This window comes from Patella vulgata, chromosome 2 (assembly GCF_932274485.2).
Source record: "Patella vulgata chromosome 2, xgPatVulg1.2, whole genome shotgun sequence".
NCBI classification, from domain to species: domain Eukaryota; kingdom Metazoa; phylum Mollusca; class Gastropoda; family Patellidae; genus Patella; species Patella vulgata.
Genome location: NC_065880.2, coordinates 45,020,366 through 45,037,378, shown reverse-complemented (window position 1 = coordinate 45,037,378; position 17,013 = coordinate 45,020,366). Strand labels below are relative to the sequence as shown.

The 17,013-nt window shown below is 36.4% G+C and overlaps 1 protein-coding gene across 1 annotated transcript; it reads right to left on the bottom strand.

Annotated features, from left to right (window-relative positions):
* Positions 1-1,658: 1,658 nt before the first annotated feature.
* LOC126811574 (lambda-crystallin) lies at positions 1,659-15,565 on the bottom strand. Its single transcript, XM_050537266.2, has 6 exons — positions 15,424-15,565; positions 7,853-8,087; positions 6,547-6,708; positions 4,536-4,730; positions 3,341-3,446; positions 1,659-2,260 (listed from the first exon to the last, which is right to left on the bottom strand). The coding sequence occupies exons 1-6, from the start codon at positions 15,474-15,476 to the stop codon at positions 2,031-2,033; spliced, it is 981 nt and encodes a 326-aa protein (XP_050393223.1). The 5' UTR covers positions 15,477-15,565; the 3' UTR covers positions 1,659-2,030.
* Between the last annotated feature and the right edge of the window lie 1,448 nt (positions 15,566-17,013).

Genomic DNA, 17,013 nt, shown 5'->3' with positions numbered 1-17,013 from the left:
TTTCAGGCATTAGAGTCATAAAAGGACGAATCTTATCGATATTCAGTCGTTAACAATATTCCGTTTCGGACGAACCCCACGTTTTAGAGACTCAAGTTCTTTAATAGATTTATTTTTCAACTTTAGACGATTGACCCTTTTCAAATTTGATGTGAAGCATATTGCAACAGAAAAGGTGAACCCTGTTCATCTTCCGCATTCTAGAACTTTTTGTTCCCGAGATATATTATGTGCCCGGAAAAGCTTGTGACCATGATAGAGATTACATTTCTTGTCATCCTTATCAAAATTAATCAAGCTGCAGTTGAGACATGGCGTTGCTATCTTGCATGTTGAAAGAACATAATTATAGACCGTGCTTGTGTGCTTTCTGTGTATACACAGATCTTGGAATGTCCAAGACAGTAGGTGGATACTGGATTAGAATTAAAATCGTATTACTAAGTAATAAGTTAAATACGAATTTAATTTCCAGCTACATAAAGTAGACTTGTTTCAGTTAATGTTACCGATAAAAGGACTAATCTTACCGGATGTGGTAAAATAAAAAAAACCTTGTGATGCTTCGTACCTTCTGAATCTGTGATGGCAGGAGGCAACTTGTTGAACTAGCCATGATGACATCATCATTGGCAATTTCACCCACTTCTCTCCATCAAACCTCTTCCCCCCACCATGTTGTAACTTCGAATGTATAATAACACGAGATAGTAACGTGTAGATTCGAAGAGAAAACAAATTTTAGAATGAGCTCAAGAACCTAAAATAACCAACCGACCCATATCCTTGCAATTATGTAATAAATATATATATCAGGGTTTATTGTCTTGTCACTATTGGTAGATGGGGGATCACGTGGCTAAGTGGGTAAGACGCTGGCTCGCTAGTCTGGAGGTCGGGTGTTCGATCCCTGCATTGGCCGAGAAAGTTCATTCAGATTTTTCAGCGTGGTTTCCCCTTGTCAGTGATGCAGGACGGAGGGCATGACAAGGACAGCTATCTAGTCGTTCGAATGGGACGAAAAACCGAGGTACCGTGTACACATTGGCGTGCACGTAAAAGATCCCTTGGCAGTTGGAATTCGATATAAGAGTAGGCCGTAGTGCCGCTGCCCGGGCAAAATTTCCCTCATAGCACACTGTATGGCGTATGCCCGTCTTCATTAGCCCAATTTAGGAGCAGAACAGTAGGACGTTAAACCCCATTTCATTTCATTTCTATTGGTAGATTATTTTTAGACAGACCATAATGACGTGGCTGTATTAGCTGGGCCGAGAGGCGCTTAACGAGAATTTTTTATATTTCCCTTTTAGCCCTTTTTGTGAGTCACAAAATCTCATAATTTGAAAGAATGCTTTGGAATGAAATGGGGGTTTAACGTCCTACTCTTCTGCACCAAAGGGGCTATTGAATACGGAAGCATGTCTTTTATTCCACGGCAGAATATGCACTAATTCGTCTTCAGTTGCTTCGAGTCGGCGATTTGTCTTGATTTCAGGTTTCTTTGTTTGAACCAACCGGACTCTGGTGAGATTATAATGATAGTATAGCAAGACCTCTCTTTTGCATCGTATGTCTCTGTATTTAGTATGATTGTGTTCTTCTGATTAGCCTACTAATTATGTTCCAATTAAACATGGTTTGAGGCACGAATATTATTTTCTATTTCCAGTAACATTTATTTAATTGGCAACTTGTTTTTCTGATTCAAACACGTTCAATAATAAAATATTATCAATGTGTAGACAGTATACAAGGTTAAATCTTCAAAGTATTCCTATAAACAAGCATTAATGGTAATTATAAGCTATGATTTAATTAGGCGTACAATATAAACACACAAGCACTAATTAGTTGAATTTAGAATATACAGAATGCGGAGTTGTAAAACCGGCATTATTTTTTCTGATAAATACTAGAACGTGTAAAATTGTTCCGAACGAATGAATTAGCCAATTAATTTATGAGTCATAAATAGAAGCATCTGTAAATCGTTTTAAAGTATTGATAGAAATACTAGAACAGATAATTCATGATGCAGAATCGCCTTTGTCCATTTCTTTCTTTAATTTGGCAAGAGCTGCTAAACGCTTGTCTCGCCATTGTCTTCTTTCGGCAAGACATTCTACGGGACATACATAACTCTCCAGTTCCTTGTGAATCTTGTCTCCCGTTTCACCCCCCATTGGTAATGGCTGTCCAAACGATTTTTGAATTCTGTATACCATTTCAGCATATCTTTCAATATAAGACTTCATACCTACACAAATAATACATTATAGTTAAAAATGCGTTATGTAAGCACGAAATCTGCCCATTGCAGATCTTTCTTTCGGCCTGAAATGTTACATAAATTATTAATAAGCCATTTATTCATATGACAAACCAAAAGTAACTCTCTAGACCATCGGATGGTTGTGATTTTGAACCGATTGAAACATGATCGCCATTTAATAATTTAATTGAAAAATTGATAATCTAGACTTTACTTATTATTGGTATAACGGTAGCAATAAAAATCTAGACTACGCTATTCTTCAAACATTCATAACTTCGCTCCAAATGAAGTAATTTGACTAAAATTGTCAATATATTCCTATTGAATTATTTATTTTTAAACTATTATAGTGAGACTTTATCAAATTCTTACATTATGCATTGCTTAGAGAATTTTTTTTTATAAAGTACATTTACAAATGCACGGATTAATGACATAACTCCTTGAACATTAAAGTAGGCTATAATGTGTACTAATCTTAACGGATCTTAAAACACCTACATGTCTCAAATTTTGTCTAAAAATCTATTTTGAAAACCCGAGGGGTGAAACTTTGTACATCATATGTTTATAATTTCATCCAGTAATCAACCGAAGCCTTGCACTAGCCACGAGGACCAAATGCCTTCTTGGTTATCTCAAAAGGACGTCAAAAGGATTTTGTCCGGGCGATATTTCGTATTCTGACCATCAGAAACCCTGTGTCGTGTTAATGCAGGTAACCATCTATTATTTTTATGACGAATGTAACGTAACCATTGTCCCCCTAACCTGAAATGAATAGTAAAATGCCCGACAATGTCACTTTAAGCTATTATCCAGACAGTCTATCTCAATCCATTACTTCATTATCAACAGATATTTATCATGCAATCAACGGAAAATGAATTAAGTTGACAGAATATAGAATATCCCCAGACTCTAGAACCAGCGCGATTTCTTTGAGAATAAAAACAAATAAAGCAAACCTTATTATATATCAGTTATGTGAAATACCCAAAACGGAAAATTGATTTCTGATAAATAACAAGATAGAACCTGCTTATACAACTTATATCCTACCGTCAGCATTTAGATAAGCAGTTTCAAGTGGACCCATGAACGCATATCTAACTCCAAGACCAGTTGACATTACCTTATCTAAATCTTCAGCGCTGATAATATCATCCTATAATTTTACAAAAAATAATCATTATGCCATGAAAAATCCAATTGCTATATAAACAAGCAGATGCCATGCCAGATACGCCCACATCTTGCAAGAGATGAACAGAGAACCAGCTAAAAAAAGGCGACATTTCGTACTATCAGGGACCATAATGCAGGAAGTTTTTATCAAAACAAAGCAAGATCTTTGGGATATATACATTTATTTTTAAGGTACGTCAAAATCGGATAACAATTGTGACCTTTAGAGGGTCCACAAATTTGGTATTAAATATTTACACACTATTTTTCATACAATTCGCTTGTAATTGTTTTATTTTATAAAGCCCCCATCACACCAAAGCGCGACTAAAATATTTTAAATGGCGTTGTAAAGCTGGAGAAAGTCTTCTTGGATCGCATCCTTGTCTTTTTGTATCGCATCGGGATCGCGTTCGGTGGTGTTAAGGTCTTCTTGTGTCTCATTGGTCGTGTTGAAACCGTGTGTGGGGTGGGTGAGGGTCTTGTTTGATTGTACGCGACCTGCTAAAATTATGAGTCTCCTTGGATCGCCAAACTTTTTAGATCTGAATCACATCGAGCTTTGGTCTGACGGGGGCTTTAGGAATAAATCAGGTCATAATGAGTACACATCCTGGCTGTGTATATGGTGTTTTCGATATATCTTGAGACAGTCGTTTTTACGGGAGGTCTATATTTGCGACTTTGAGTGAAGATGGCTCAATTAATATGAATCAGATGGATGTGAACCCCTGATTATAAATACATTTAATTTTGTCTGGCCATTTTATGTACTCTTTAAAACCTTGATCATTTTGTATGGAAACAATTTGCGATTCTTTTGCAAATGAGGACAACCATGATCTTCCATAATTACATGACCTTTGCTTTTAAATGGACCTTGCCATGGTTTTGTTCCATAATTTATTACCAATGAACCAACATAGGTTATAGAATTGTTTTCAGGCTATTTATATGTCAGGATAATAATTGTTGCAAAAGACAATAGAATTGTGGGATAAATGCAACTAAACGAAACAAAGCGACCATTTATCCATTCTTAATTATGACCAAGATGTGATTATCTTACATTTATAAGCCTCCAGGCTTCGCCAATTATTGAATATTGTATTCTATTCAGTACAAAGCCATCAATCTCTTTCTTTAAAACAACAGGAACTTGACCAATTCTTTCTAAAAGAGATTTTGTTGTCGGAACTACGTCATCATCGGTCCAGGGAGCAGGAATAATTTCAACAAGAGGTGCATAAAAAGGTGGATTTGTCTGTAAAAGGAGTAATTGATTATAAAAATGGTGATAATATACGTTGGTATATTCAATGCAGACATTCTGAAATGTAATAAGTTTTTTCCCCCGATTTTTTAAAACAAAATACTAATAATTCTTCATGAAAACAGCAGACAAAATTGTTTCTCAACTGATCTAGAATTTAGAAGGTGGTATACGTTATCATGTTTATATATAGTTGCTTTGAAAAGGTAAAAGATACGTCGCCTTTCCAAATTCAATATGCGTTTTTTATCTTTCAAAATATACAAAGAATTACAATACAATTCGGTTACATTCGGCTTCAATTATTGATAAAGTAGAATATTAAGTTTCTCTAAACGTGACACTGGATTATTTCAAAATGACAACAGGTTCAATATAAATTAAGTAAATGCAATGGGTAAGGGTTTAACGTCCTAGTTTTCTTTACTAAGCGCGGTAACAAAGACACGTGGATAGTGTGGATACAGTTCATTGAATTCGAACTGGCAAGAGTTATTTTACGTGTAAAACACCAGACTGAAAATTACCGGGACCTCCTAATTAGTGAGTCAGTGACCTGGTGAATAAATGCAGTACTAGTTGAGTCAAACTCGGATGAATGAGATATTGCATCATTGTTTTATTATTGCTCCAAATACATTGTGATTTCATTCTCCGTAAAATAATTATAGTAACAGTGACGTCACCCTTCTAAACACAATGGCAACATATATGTTCTCAGTTGACACATGGGCCTGGGGCTATTTTCGTCTGACTGGATACATTACCCTTCCATTCCGTTGTTAGGGTAATGACATAATTGAGAATTTTCAATTCCTAAGCTCGCTTGATTTATCAAATCAAATAACAAACCAGTAAAGGAATAATCATTAGATTGATTACAAGAAAACTCGTTTAGTCGACTCCAAATCAAGCCTTGTCCAGCCTATTTTAGTTTATGCTAATGATAATATTCCCACCCACGAGAGTAGACTGATACGTAGCTGCCTGGGCAAAAATCCTATCTCTTGTATTCCACGTCAAAGGGATAACTTTTATAAATTATTGTATTATGGACCAGGAGTCCCTTTCGCGGCGCTTCCGTAAAGTTACGACCATGCAAATCGAATAGAGTTTTATAGTAAAATGAAACTCGGCCCAGTGGTGTCACTGCTTTTATTCTCCAACCCAATGTACTGAAAAATTGCTTTATCACCCAATAATACATTCTACAGTAGATATCGCTTGTGTGATATATTTCATAATCTACTGCGATATCTCCTTAGGAGATATCGCTTAACATGAATTTGATTGGTCAGTTGAAAATGAACTACTTTTTTTATTTTCAAAGAACAGTTCATTTCTTATCAAAAGTAACTTTTTTTTTATTAAAAATAAACTATTGTTATTCAATTGACCTGGATGGAAACCCTGGGTCAATATAAAGGACTTTGCAATGGTTGAATTGCTGTCAAAAAATGATGTATCACTACGCCGTAATGTTCAGTAAAAGTGAAATCTACAGCAAAGAATTATATTTATCTATTTGGGCATGTAAGAAGGGACTGGGTGATAAATAAAATCTCCTACTCGTCTTTTTTGATATCAAAAAATATCAACACTCGTTGATAAAGTAAAAAAAAAAATCGGCAGAGCCTCGTTTTTTGTTACTTTATCAACTTGTGTTGATATTTTTTGATATCAAAAAAGACTGGTAGGAGATTCTCTATATATACATTCACCTTATTACTAGAAATTCCAATGTGCATCAATACAATGGTTTGGTTTGCAATGAACTGAATGTTACCGACTAAAGAACCAATCTTACCGGGTGGGATACCAGAAAACGGTTCCGATGCTTCAGGCCGTCTGAAATCTTTGATGGCAGGAGGGAACTTGATGAACTAGCCATGATGACATCGACATTGACAATTTTGTCCACTTCGCCCCAAACCCCTTTCTTGATGTCTAGACGCTCGGGAACACATTCCTGTTACAAAAGTAATCTATTCAAATAAATTCTAATATCAATTCCATGAGATACATAATAGCATTGTCATTCCAGAACAATCGCAAGCCACACGAAGTCATTTCGTGTAAGATTAAAACATGGGTGGCAGGGTATTATACAAATTAAAATATCGACGGGCTTCTTGATTAATATCTGACTGCATTGTAATTAATAGCTATCCTAATAAATGAACCACAGTTCACAATGCACGTTTTGAATCATTGAACTAAAGAAATGCGTGGATATCCGAGATTAATGAATAGGTCGAAAATTAATAATAGCATTTTGAATCAGTTTTAGGGCTGAATTCCCGAGTTTAATCAAATATATTCAGTGTGATTAACTGTAATTATTGGTTAAAACGAAATCATTGTTACAGGATCTGGAGCAAAAAATGAAATGAAATTAAATCTATTCATAATCGTTTAGTTGACGACTAATGTGTTTAAAAGTGCCAAGAAAAAAATTCTGAACCTTCTTATTACATCGTGATCCTTAGACAGCCTTTCAGCTACCCATCACCCTCTAGTGACTAAATATCTGAGGTTTTTAAAAACGTACTGCCTTGCAAAGTATTTTGGCATTATTGCGTTCGGGTAAATGGGCGTCAGTAAGGTATGATATTATGCTATATAACCAACAGTTACTGTTTGCTTGGCGTCGTCATATTATCAGTTTTCCAATATTAAACTTTTTCTTCAATTTAATTAGGCATTATGCATTTTTCGTTAGTAGCTATCGTACGTCGGTAGTTTTAGCCAGTGCCGAGATTTAACAGACTGTAAATGAAAATGAAAATAGTTGAGGTCGCTAAAATGAGAAAACAGAACTCAATAGATTTGCGCCAAAAATAAAATTTTCTATTTGACTGAATTTTTCATGTTGATTAGTTTTATGGAGTGCTTTCGTTGACAATTTTACGTCTATAGATGAAGCCGGTAGTGAAATATAACCTATTGGGTGTTTTACAGGAAGCCAAAGTTTAACCTAGTTAGTCGTTTGAAACTAAAGTTTAATCGCATATAACACGCCAGAGTACTTTAATTTTTTTATCTATATATAAGCTGTTTAGCTTACTAAGGAGAAAGGGTACAATTTCGTCCTTAAGAATTGCAAAAGTTACCTGTATATAAAATGCTCCTTTGACACAATCGCCTATAGTGGAAACAGCTGTTATTCTTTCTCGTTGTTCTTGTTTGTTTAAATTTCCTCTCAACAGACCCTGCTCCTGCAGATCAAGAAGTTGTTGCTCAATGTTTTGTAAGGCTTTCTTTACCTGTTCTACATCTACATCATATATCTTAACCTGGTATCCAGCACTGGCAAACAACATCGCCCAACTTTGGCCAATCAAGCCGCTAAATATAAACAAAACAAACATATATCAATGTTCCTTTGAACTGAACCCTTATCATTCAAACTCCGATTGACACCAACGATTGTTGGCATTTCAGACCTTGCATCTTAGCGGACATCGACCCACGTGTAACATTTTTACTTCAGTAATGATTTTTAAAACATCGATACTTTTATTTTGTACTTAAATCACAGACATTTAACTATAAAATAAGAATTATTTTTTAACGCCCATTGTTGCATATGTAACAAATATTTTTTTAAAAGGCTGCATGTAACAATTTTTCATTAATAGGTCTTCGGCGTAATCACTTGACTTGTGGACGAATCCAGTTCAACCATTTATCGTAGATTAGTTTGCAATAGATGATAGAAATTTGAAACGGAATTATTCACCACAAGTCTCTAAGCATGCCACTCCACCTTTGCCAGCGGTTGTACTAAACGTGGGAGTTAACAATAAACAGTTGGGGTGATTCAAATAGAAGATAATTGATTATTTAAAAAAAAAACTTTAGCAACCGGAGAAAACTGGCAATCTGATTTGATTTGACAGTTCTTTGGGAGAGAAAGTAATTTTTTGTTGTCTTGATAGTGTCGAATGTTCTTGTTATAATATTATGTCCACATATTGTCGCAACCCACGTCTTGTATAGATTTTTTTAAATTTGTTTTTCTTACTTTCCCTTAAAGGCACCGTATATCTAGATTCAAAGCCGTGCAGGGATTTTACCCAGAATTACTACCTCTGTCATATCATCTAATTGTTCAGGGTAATTCCATTAATCCAAATTCCTAAGGAAGAACCATTATCACAATCCGAAGATTTCAGATTATTTTAAGAATTTACTTAAGTTGTTTTGCTAGTAACAGCCCCGGTCATCGAATGTGATGTATGGATCAGAGTTTGAGATATGTTTTTTCAAACTTGTCAGAATTGTTTGGGTATAGTTTTGCCCAGGACCTCCATATTGTATTTGTTATTAATTGGTGTGGTCATCAAACATTTGCTATTATATCCCCTTGTCTGATCCATATAAAGCATATCTAAAATGTGGTAAAAGGCATGCACAGAGCTAGTCAGTGCCATCGTTCAAGTAATACGCTGAAACGGTATTTGTTTTGATGACACTTATTTCTGCATACTTTGGCTTTAAACCACCTTTACATTTAAAATTAATGTATTCCACTATGTAAACAACCCTATTAACCAAGTTATTGGATGTGCACAGCACGACTTAATCAATTTAATAGTGGACAAATCACGAATGCCAGAAAATGGAGGTTTTGTTTGTTTTTCGTTTAAAAAAGGTTTTGTAACACAATTACAAGTTGAATGAAATGAGTGTACTCTATAAAGACAGGGTTAGAATATGTGGTATACATTTATCATATCCATGCATGGTTGTCTATTTATGGTGTCCGTAAGGATTGGAGTTCCTAATTTCGCTGATCACTGGATGCTTGTCATTGGAAACGACACTTGGCATCCGTTAATTCCCTTGATTACTTTGATGTGAGTTAGTACAGGAAGTAATTAAACCACGGGGACCTGCATTCACATCGTAGTATACTAAGTACTATCATTTATGTGACTGGCGCTACCAATCCGATGCCTACGGTATTACAAAGTCCTAAAACCTACCAATAACTAGACAAGTTATTGACAGGACATCATCAATAATTGCGAGTGAAATAAAATGTATTATCCAAATTATTTGATTTTCTTAACGAAACCTTATAAAAATCGGATTCTTAAGAATATAAAAAAATAGCCAAGCAAAGCGTGGACATTAGCCCACAAATCCGCTACGGCGGGACGATTTACCCAATACTACCCAATACCACTCCAATATCACCACATACTACCCAATACTACAACATAATGGTGAATAATTACCATATTACTTGATGTTTTTCAAAAACATTCAAAAATATATCGGGGGGAAAGGTACTTCAAATGTGATTAACGATGTCTGGCTGTTCCATCAGTATAATAACTGCAACGAATATTTGGTAGTATTGGGTTATTATTGGTTTGTTTTGGGTGGTATAGGGAGACAAATGGAAGAGTCAGACATCGGTATCGCATTTGAAGTACATTTCCCGCGATATAGCACAATATTTTTGAAATAAATCAAATGATATGTCTTGGTGGTTTTGGGTAGTATTGGGTAAATCGTCCCACCCCATCCGCTATGTCTGGAAGGGGAGGTCGCGGAGCGCTGACAAACAGTTACAAACTCTGTGTTGTGATGCACAAACTGTGTCGATGTTCAGGGTTACCGGAGTTACAGTGTTTTAACGATTTTCAGCATTGTGTAACCCTCAGCACCTCAGTTTTTCATGGTGTGAAATATTTCGAAAATATTCTACTGAGCGTATTTCCAGGTTTTACGTGGCTATCTGTCTTCATTGTACGTCTTATTTTGTTACAAAAACACTTTTAAACAAAGGATCGAATCCCAAGAGATCAATTATTTCAATATTTCTTATATCTCTGACATCTAGGCTAACAATGATTGATGTAATTACGAGCCCCGCCCGAGAAATGTTAGTTATATTGAACCGAAACAAATTACAGGCTTGAATCTATTAATTATTTTCTAATAACAAACATTAGACGAAATAAGAATACAGAAAACTGATGTAAAATTATCGTCATCATTTTGGTATACTGAATAATTTAAATATATTAGTAACGCGATTTAATTGGTTAGCATATGGTCTGCGTATGTGAATAAACAGAATATAAAGTATTTAAGGTTACCACAATGATCCATGGAAGCCTATAGCTATCATTCACTCTTCTGGATCATTACGGTACCTTAAATTAATAATAGGCCTATTATACACGCAAAACCTAAATTTAAAGAAAACGGGGAATATGGAAATCCTTGGATGGGATTGACGTGTAAAGGCTGAAAATATATTGTTCAGTAGATGTGGAAAAGACTAAAGTCACAAAAAATAAGTTCTGATCTTAGTGAATCATCTCAAAAACTGTGTTAATGTATTGTGTAAAGAGAGAGAGAGATGGGGGGGGGGGGGTAACGTCCACTAGAAGCAAATTAAATCATTTCGAGACTAACATATGGTTCAATATCTTTCAATAATTCGCTTGCACGTTGGGGTCTTTAGCAGTGGGGAGAAATTGGGGCACCCGGGGAAAACCCACAAGGTTAGACAGGCGACCCTACTCACTTGTCACGTTTAAGCGAGGAATCGAAACCACTAGACCACCCAACCCCCATGTAAGACAGACTTTGTAAGTTGTTGTACATGTATATGTACGGGATAATTGATTTATAATAGGGCCTATATAAAAAATTATTATTGTCAGACATTTTTGGCAGATAAAATATTCCAGTTGGCGGAGAAAAAATATGAACATTTTTTTATATAAAAAGCAGTTTTCATTTTGGGGGACAAAAATCAAAGCCAGCGTGAGCCCTGATTGCACGTATTCAAATGCAACCTGGATAATTGAGATTACAATAACTTCCGAGGCAAAACTCGAAAAGTCGCCAGCACGACAACAAGCCAAAATGATTAGTCGCTAATAGCGCGATGTTTTAATTTCCTAATCTCTAATTTTCGAGTTGCTTTTTGGCTTGGTATAAGTGTTGGCGCCTTCTTACGGAAATCAATAAATACAAAAATATGACTAAGTCGAAAATCGACAAGACGGTACACAGGCCAAAATTAGAAATTAGGAAAAAACGAAGGGCGCTATTGTCACGGTGTATTATTTCTAAGTTTTCTATTTTCAAGTCGATTTTGGCTTGCATAGCGTGCTGCACACTGATCCGCAGTGAATATTCGCTTGGCCGCTACAATCACTGATAAGGATGACATCGATGCGACTTAATGACTACAAAATATTAACTTTTTTCTTTCGACAAATTAAATTCTGAAACATTTTTTTTTAGTATTAGAAAAATAAATAAAGGTGTTTGACGTATATCTTGATAAAAAATATTCCATATTTAGCGTAAATAGGTACAGAAAATAGTACGCAGAGGCGTAAAATGGGTAAAACGATATAATTCTGCCCGTACCAGTTCATATTACTACGTTCGATGTAAACAACGCACGTGTGACCATCAATTTGACGTTTTTTTCTGTTTGTTTACTCTGAATTCTTTCAGAAGTACATTTTTTACCGTCTAATCTGATTGACCTGCTCGTGTTTGTTTTAAAACAACAAAAACATGCCACAGAGGTAATCTTTTTTGGCGTTATCGACGCTATCTTGCTTTGTTGGTAAACATTGTGATGTGACGTCACCATTAGAACTATAGCGGTCTGACCTTTTAAAGGTCAGTCATCTTGGACAGAGATAAAAGACGGATGTCGCATTAGGTCTGTAAAACAGATTGAGCGTGCTGTTGCTTCACATTTTGTCGTAACTTTGATTTGTCGACTTTCGTGTTTTGAAGGGGCGAAAAGTAGAAATTACGAATGGTAGTTATAGGCTTCCATAAGAATCCCCGCAAGATTGAAAATAAATATAAATGAAATGGGGTTTAACGTCCTACTGTTCTGCTCCGAACTGGTCTAATGAAGACGGGCATACGCCATACAGTGTGTCATCAGGGAAATTATGCCCGGACAGCGGCACTACGGCCAACTCTTATATCGAATTATAACTGTCAAGGGATCTTTTACGTGCACGCCAATGTGTACACGGGACCTCGGTTTTTCGTCCAATCCGAACGACCGGACAGCTGTCTACCTTATTTATTTGCATCCCCTCGAGCCATAATATGCATAAAAATGTACATGAAAATGACAGGAACACTAATGATAAATTGAAACTTTTCTTGTCACTAGAAATGGGGGATCACGTGGCTAAGTGGGTAAGACGCTGGCTCGCTAGCCTGGAGGTCGGGTGTTCGACCCCTGCATTGGCCGAGAAAGTTCATCCAGATTTTCAGGCGTGGTTCCCCCTTGTCAGTGATGCAGGACGGAGGGCCTGACAAGGACAGCTGTCTAGTCCTTCGGATGAGACGAAAAACCGAGGTCCCCGTGTATACATTGGAATGCACGTAAAAGATCCCTTGGCAGTTGGAATTCGATGTAAGAGTAGGCGATAGTGCCGCTGCCCGGGCAAAATTTCCCTCATAGTACACTGTATGGCGTATGCCCATCTTCATTAGCCCAGCATAGGAGCAGAACAGTAGGACGTTAAACTCCATTTCATTTCATTTAATTAGAAATGTCCGATTTAAATATTTATTTTAGAGCCTGGCACCAGAGATAAAACTCTTGTTTTATCCCTAATGAACGTTCGGGAATATAGCACATATACTGGTTTATAATATGTTATCGCTGTATAATGTCAAATAATCTATCTTTGTATACATGGACACTGGTGTATATATGCTGTCCTAAGTTAAAGTTAATAAAACGGACGTGTACCTATTCACGATTTTATATAAGATACATTGAGCGAGATTATGATAAAGAGCTGACCGTTCTTATGATGGTTCAAAAATAGATAAGCAAAACGAATATAAAGAAGATTTCTGTCAAATTATTCTATTCTGAGCGAATAGCCATAAATTGTCTCCGATGACTGTCCATCGTTGGCAGACCGACTACTTCCACATTTGTGTGTACTGAGCGCCATGGAAACGCATCACTTTTTTCCCCAAATATTTTATTACTAGGTGGTTTTGTATGTATAATATTATGCAATACTATGAACTATTGTTTCACACAATGCTCCCAAACGCAAAAAATATCGGCCCGTGTGCACAAAAAAAAATTGCACGAGATGCACATGAAAAACCCAATATTCACGTGCAGCATTGTGTGTGAGCCCTTTAAAAGCATGTTTTCAACTTAATGTGCAGTACATGAACTGTGAAACGTCAATCTGTCGTAATTTGTTGTTGGGCGTGTGCAGGAATCGAGCTAGAGATGCCGAGACTTACTGAAAATCAACGGAATGAAGCCATGGGCATGTCCAGGGCTGGCATGTATACACGTATTGCCAGACATTTCAATTGTCATCAGTCCACTATTGTAAGGTTGGTGAAACGTGTTCGAGTTACTGGATCAACACGTGACCGTCAACGTCCTGGTCCACAACGCGTTACAACCCAGGCTCAAGACCGCTACATCCAGGTCACTCATCTGCGTGACAGATTCAGCCCAGCGACTCGAACAGGTGCAGCAGTCGTCGAAAGACAAGGACCAGTAAGTGCCAACACCGTAAGACGTCGTCTAAGAGAAGTAGGACTCCGTGCACGACGAACTTATGTTGGAGCTATCCTCAGGGATCATCACCGTCAGCGGCGTTTGATATGGGCTCAAGGACACCAGACATGGAGAAGAGTAGACTGGCAAAGTGTGCTCTTCAGTGATGAGAGTCGCTTTCATCTTTATCACGCTGATGGCCATCAACGTGTGTGGAGACGTCTTGAAGACTGCTGCGTCTTCGAAACGAATCGATGGGGTGGGGGAAGTGTAATGGTGTGGGGAGGCTTCACATTTCATCACCGGACCGCCCTACACATTTGCAGGGGTCTTGTCAATGCTGTAGCCTACCGTCATGATGTCTTGCAACCAATTGTTGTTCCGATGTTTCGAGCGCACCCACAACTTCAGTACTTCCAACAGGATAATGCACGTCCGCATACCGCCCGTTTTAGTATGGACTACCTGGCTGCTAACAACATCAATGTCTTGGACTGGCCAGCCATGTCTCCGGACATGGCAGCGATAGAACATGTCTGGGATGAGATTGGACGCCGTCTTTATCGGAGACCACAGATGCACACCATTGCTGCTTTAGAAGCTGCTCTTGTCCAAGAATGGAACAATTTGCCACAGGCCTTCTTTCAAACATTGGTAAATTCCATGCGACGTCGCTGCACAGCGTGCGTAAGAGCCCGTGGAGGACACACGCGCTACTGACATCTGTGTCGTACTTTTGGTTTTGACCCCTCTGACTTTGTACCGTTGATTACAGATTAAACATCCATAAGTGTACAAATGTGTTGTTATTGATGTGTTCCCATTTGAATATTGTTCACAATAAGAAGCAAAATAACTAAGATATGTTTACAGGATCATTTTGTTATACGAAAAACTAAGTGATGCGTTTTCCATGGCGCTCAGTAGTATCATAGACTCTACCGGTTAGCGAGAAATCACTTCGACACATGCCACGCACGGGCCACGCTATACAACATACCATAACAATACAAAGTAGCGAATCGGACCTTAGGATATAGACTTATTCCCGAACACTGAATAAAAATACTATTTACAGGCTAAATATAGCCAGGCATATAAACAAACTATATATTTTACAATAATATATACCTTCCTATTATACCAACTATCATATCGGAGGTAGGTGTATCCTTGGCAGCCATTTTCTCTTAACATTTAGGTTAGTTGTGATAACACGATAACCGACCTTGATGATCATACAAACTGAGTAGTACGTGATATGACATTTTGTTTGCTCAACTATTTGAGTCAAGGTTTCCCCTCTTTACTGGATTATTGTTTATGCAATAATTAGGGTTTCACACTGCGTAGCTTGTTTGAAACACTATTGTTGTTGTTAAGATTATCCTTCTTATTATTATTATTTTTCCAATTCCATTTTGATTAGATCTCAGCAACTGCCTGTCGCATCGTTACAATTTCTTCAGTTTTAGTGGGAAAGTGGGTTTGACTTAGAGGATAAAGCTATTTTGAACGTTCTGCGACAATGCGAAATGTCCGAAATCACCGAAGCTATCGTTTTTAGAAATATTGCAGTGATTTTAACAATAATCATTTGATTTTAAATTTCGATACATTTTGGCATAGCCGGAGACAGGGCACATAGCTACGGTACTTTTGATTTTTCATTTTCGGCAAATCTTCGCAGATATATGGCGCAAAATTTAGAAAATTTAAATTTTTACAAAAAACTTTTTTTATTTTTGAATATTTTTAGTCGTGTTTTACACAGAATTAAAGAGCCACATGACTTGAGCAAAAATGTGAAATTTTTTTGTCTCAGTGATTTTCCTTGGCCGCCATTGGCTAATTCTGTTTTTCAGTCCTAGATTAATTATTTATTGTTCGATTTGTATAAACCAAAGTTATTATGCTCTGTTGTCTCAATTGTCATTTTTTTTGTTACCGGTAGAGTCATCTATCGGCACCGGAAGTGGCGAAATTTTACCAAAAACTACAATTTTGACAGTTAGGTACCATTTTTCGAAAGCAAATATTATTTTTTTTAAAACTTATGTTACTAAAAGAGTGTGCCCTTTAAAGGCGCAAAAAAGTGCTCAGTTTTTATCATTTCGATTTCATTTTCGAGCAAATTCCATTAAGAGGCGAAAAAAGGTCTAAAATTGATCTATCTACAACCCATTCAGGCTTATCAATCAATATTTTTTCCAACTAAGAATTATTTTATATGAATTAATAATTTTTTTAATTTCGATTTCATTTTCGAGCAAATTCCATTAAGAGGCGAAAAAAGGTCTAAAATTTGATCTATTTACAACCCATTCAGGCTTATCAATCAATATTTTTTCCAACTAAGAATTATTTTATATGAATTAATAATTTTAACTTTTGGTTTAAATTCACATATTAATAAAATTCATACGGTTATGTTGATATCATAAATTTGATTCTAACTTGTTCGGTTGCCGAGAAATAGACGGTTTTCTACAAGTCACTTTTGAAGTTTTTTGGTCCATAAAAGTGTCAATTTTTATTCGATTTTCATAAAATTTTCATCATGTGATGCCTAATGTCAAAGTCGACGTTATTAAACTAATTAAACATTTCTAGTATCACCGGAAATAATGTCATTTGTTCAAACACTGTATTTTTAGCCCTCAAAACAGATATTTTATTCATATGAGTATCATTTGTAACGTTTTTAAAATTATGATATTT

Excerpts from the sequence above, each read along its gene's own strand:
- LOC126811574 (XM_050537266.2), bottom strand. The coding sequence starts at position 15,476 with ATGGCTGCCAAGGATACACCTACCTCCGATATGATAGTTGGTATAATA. Across the intron at positions 8,088-15,423 it reads ATAGTTGGTATAATAGGAAG|CGGCTTGATTGGCCAAAGTT; the intron begins GTATATATTATT and ends GTTTATATTTAG. Across the intron at positions 2,261-3,340 it reads TGCTTATCTAAATGCTGACG|GTATGAAGTCTTATATTGAA; the intron begins GTAGGATATAAG and ends TTATTTGTGTAG.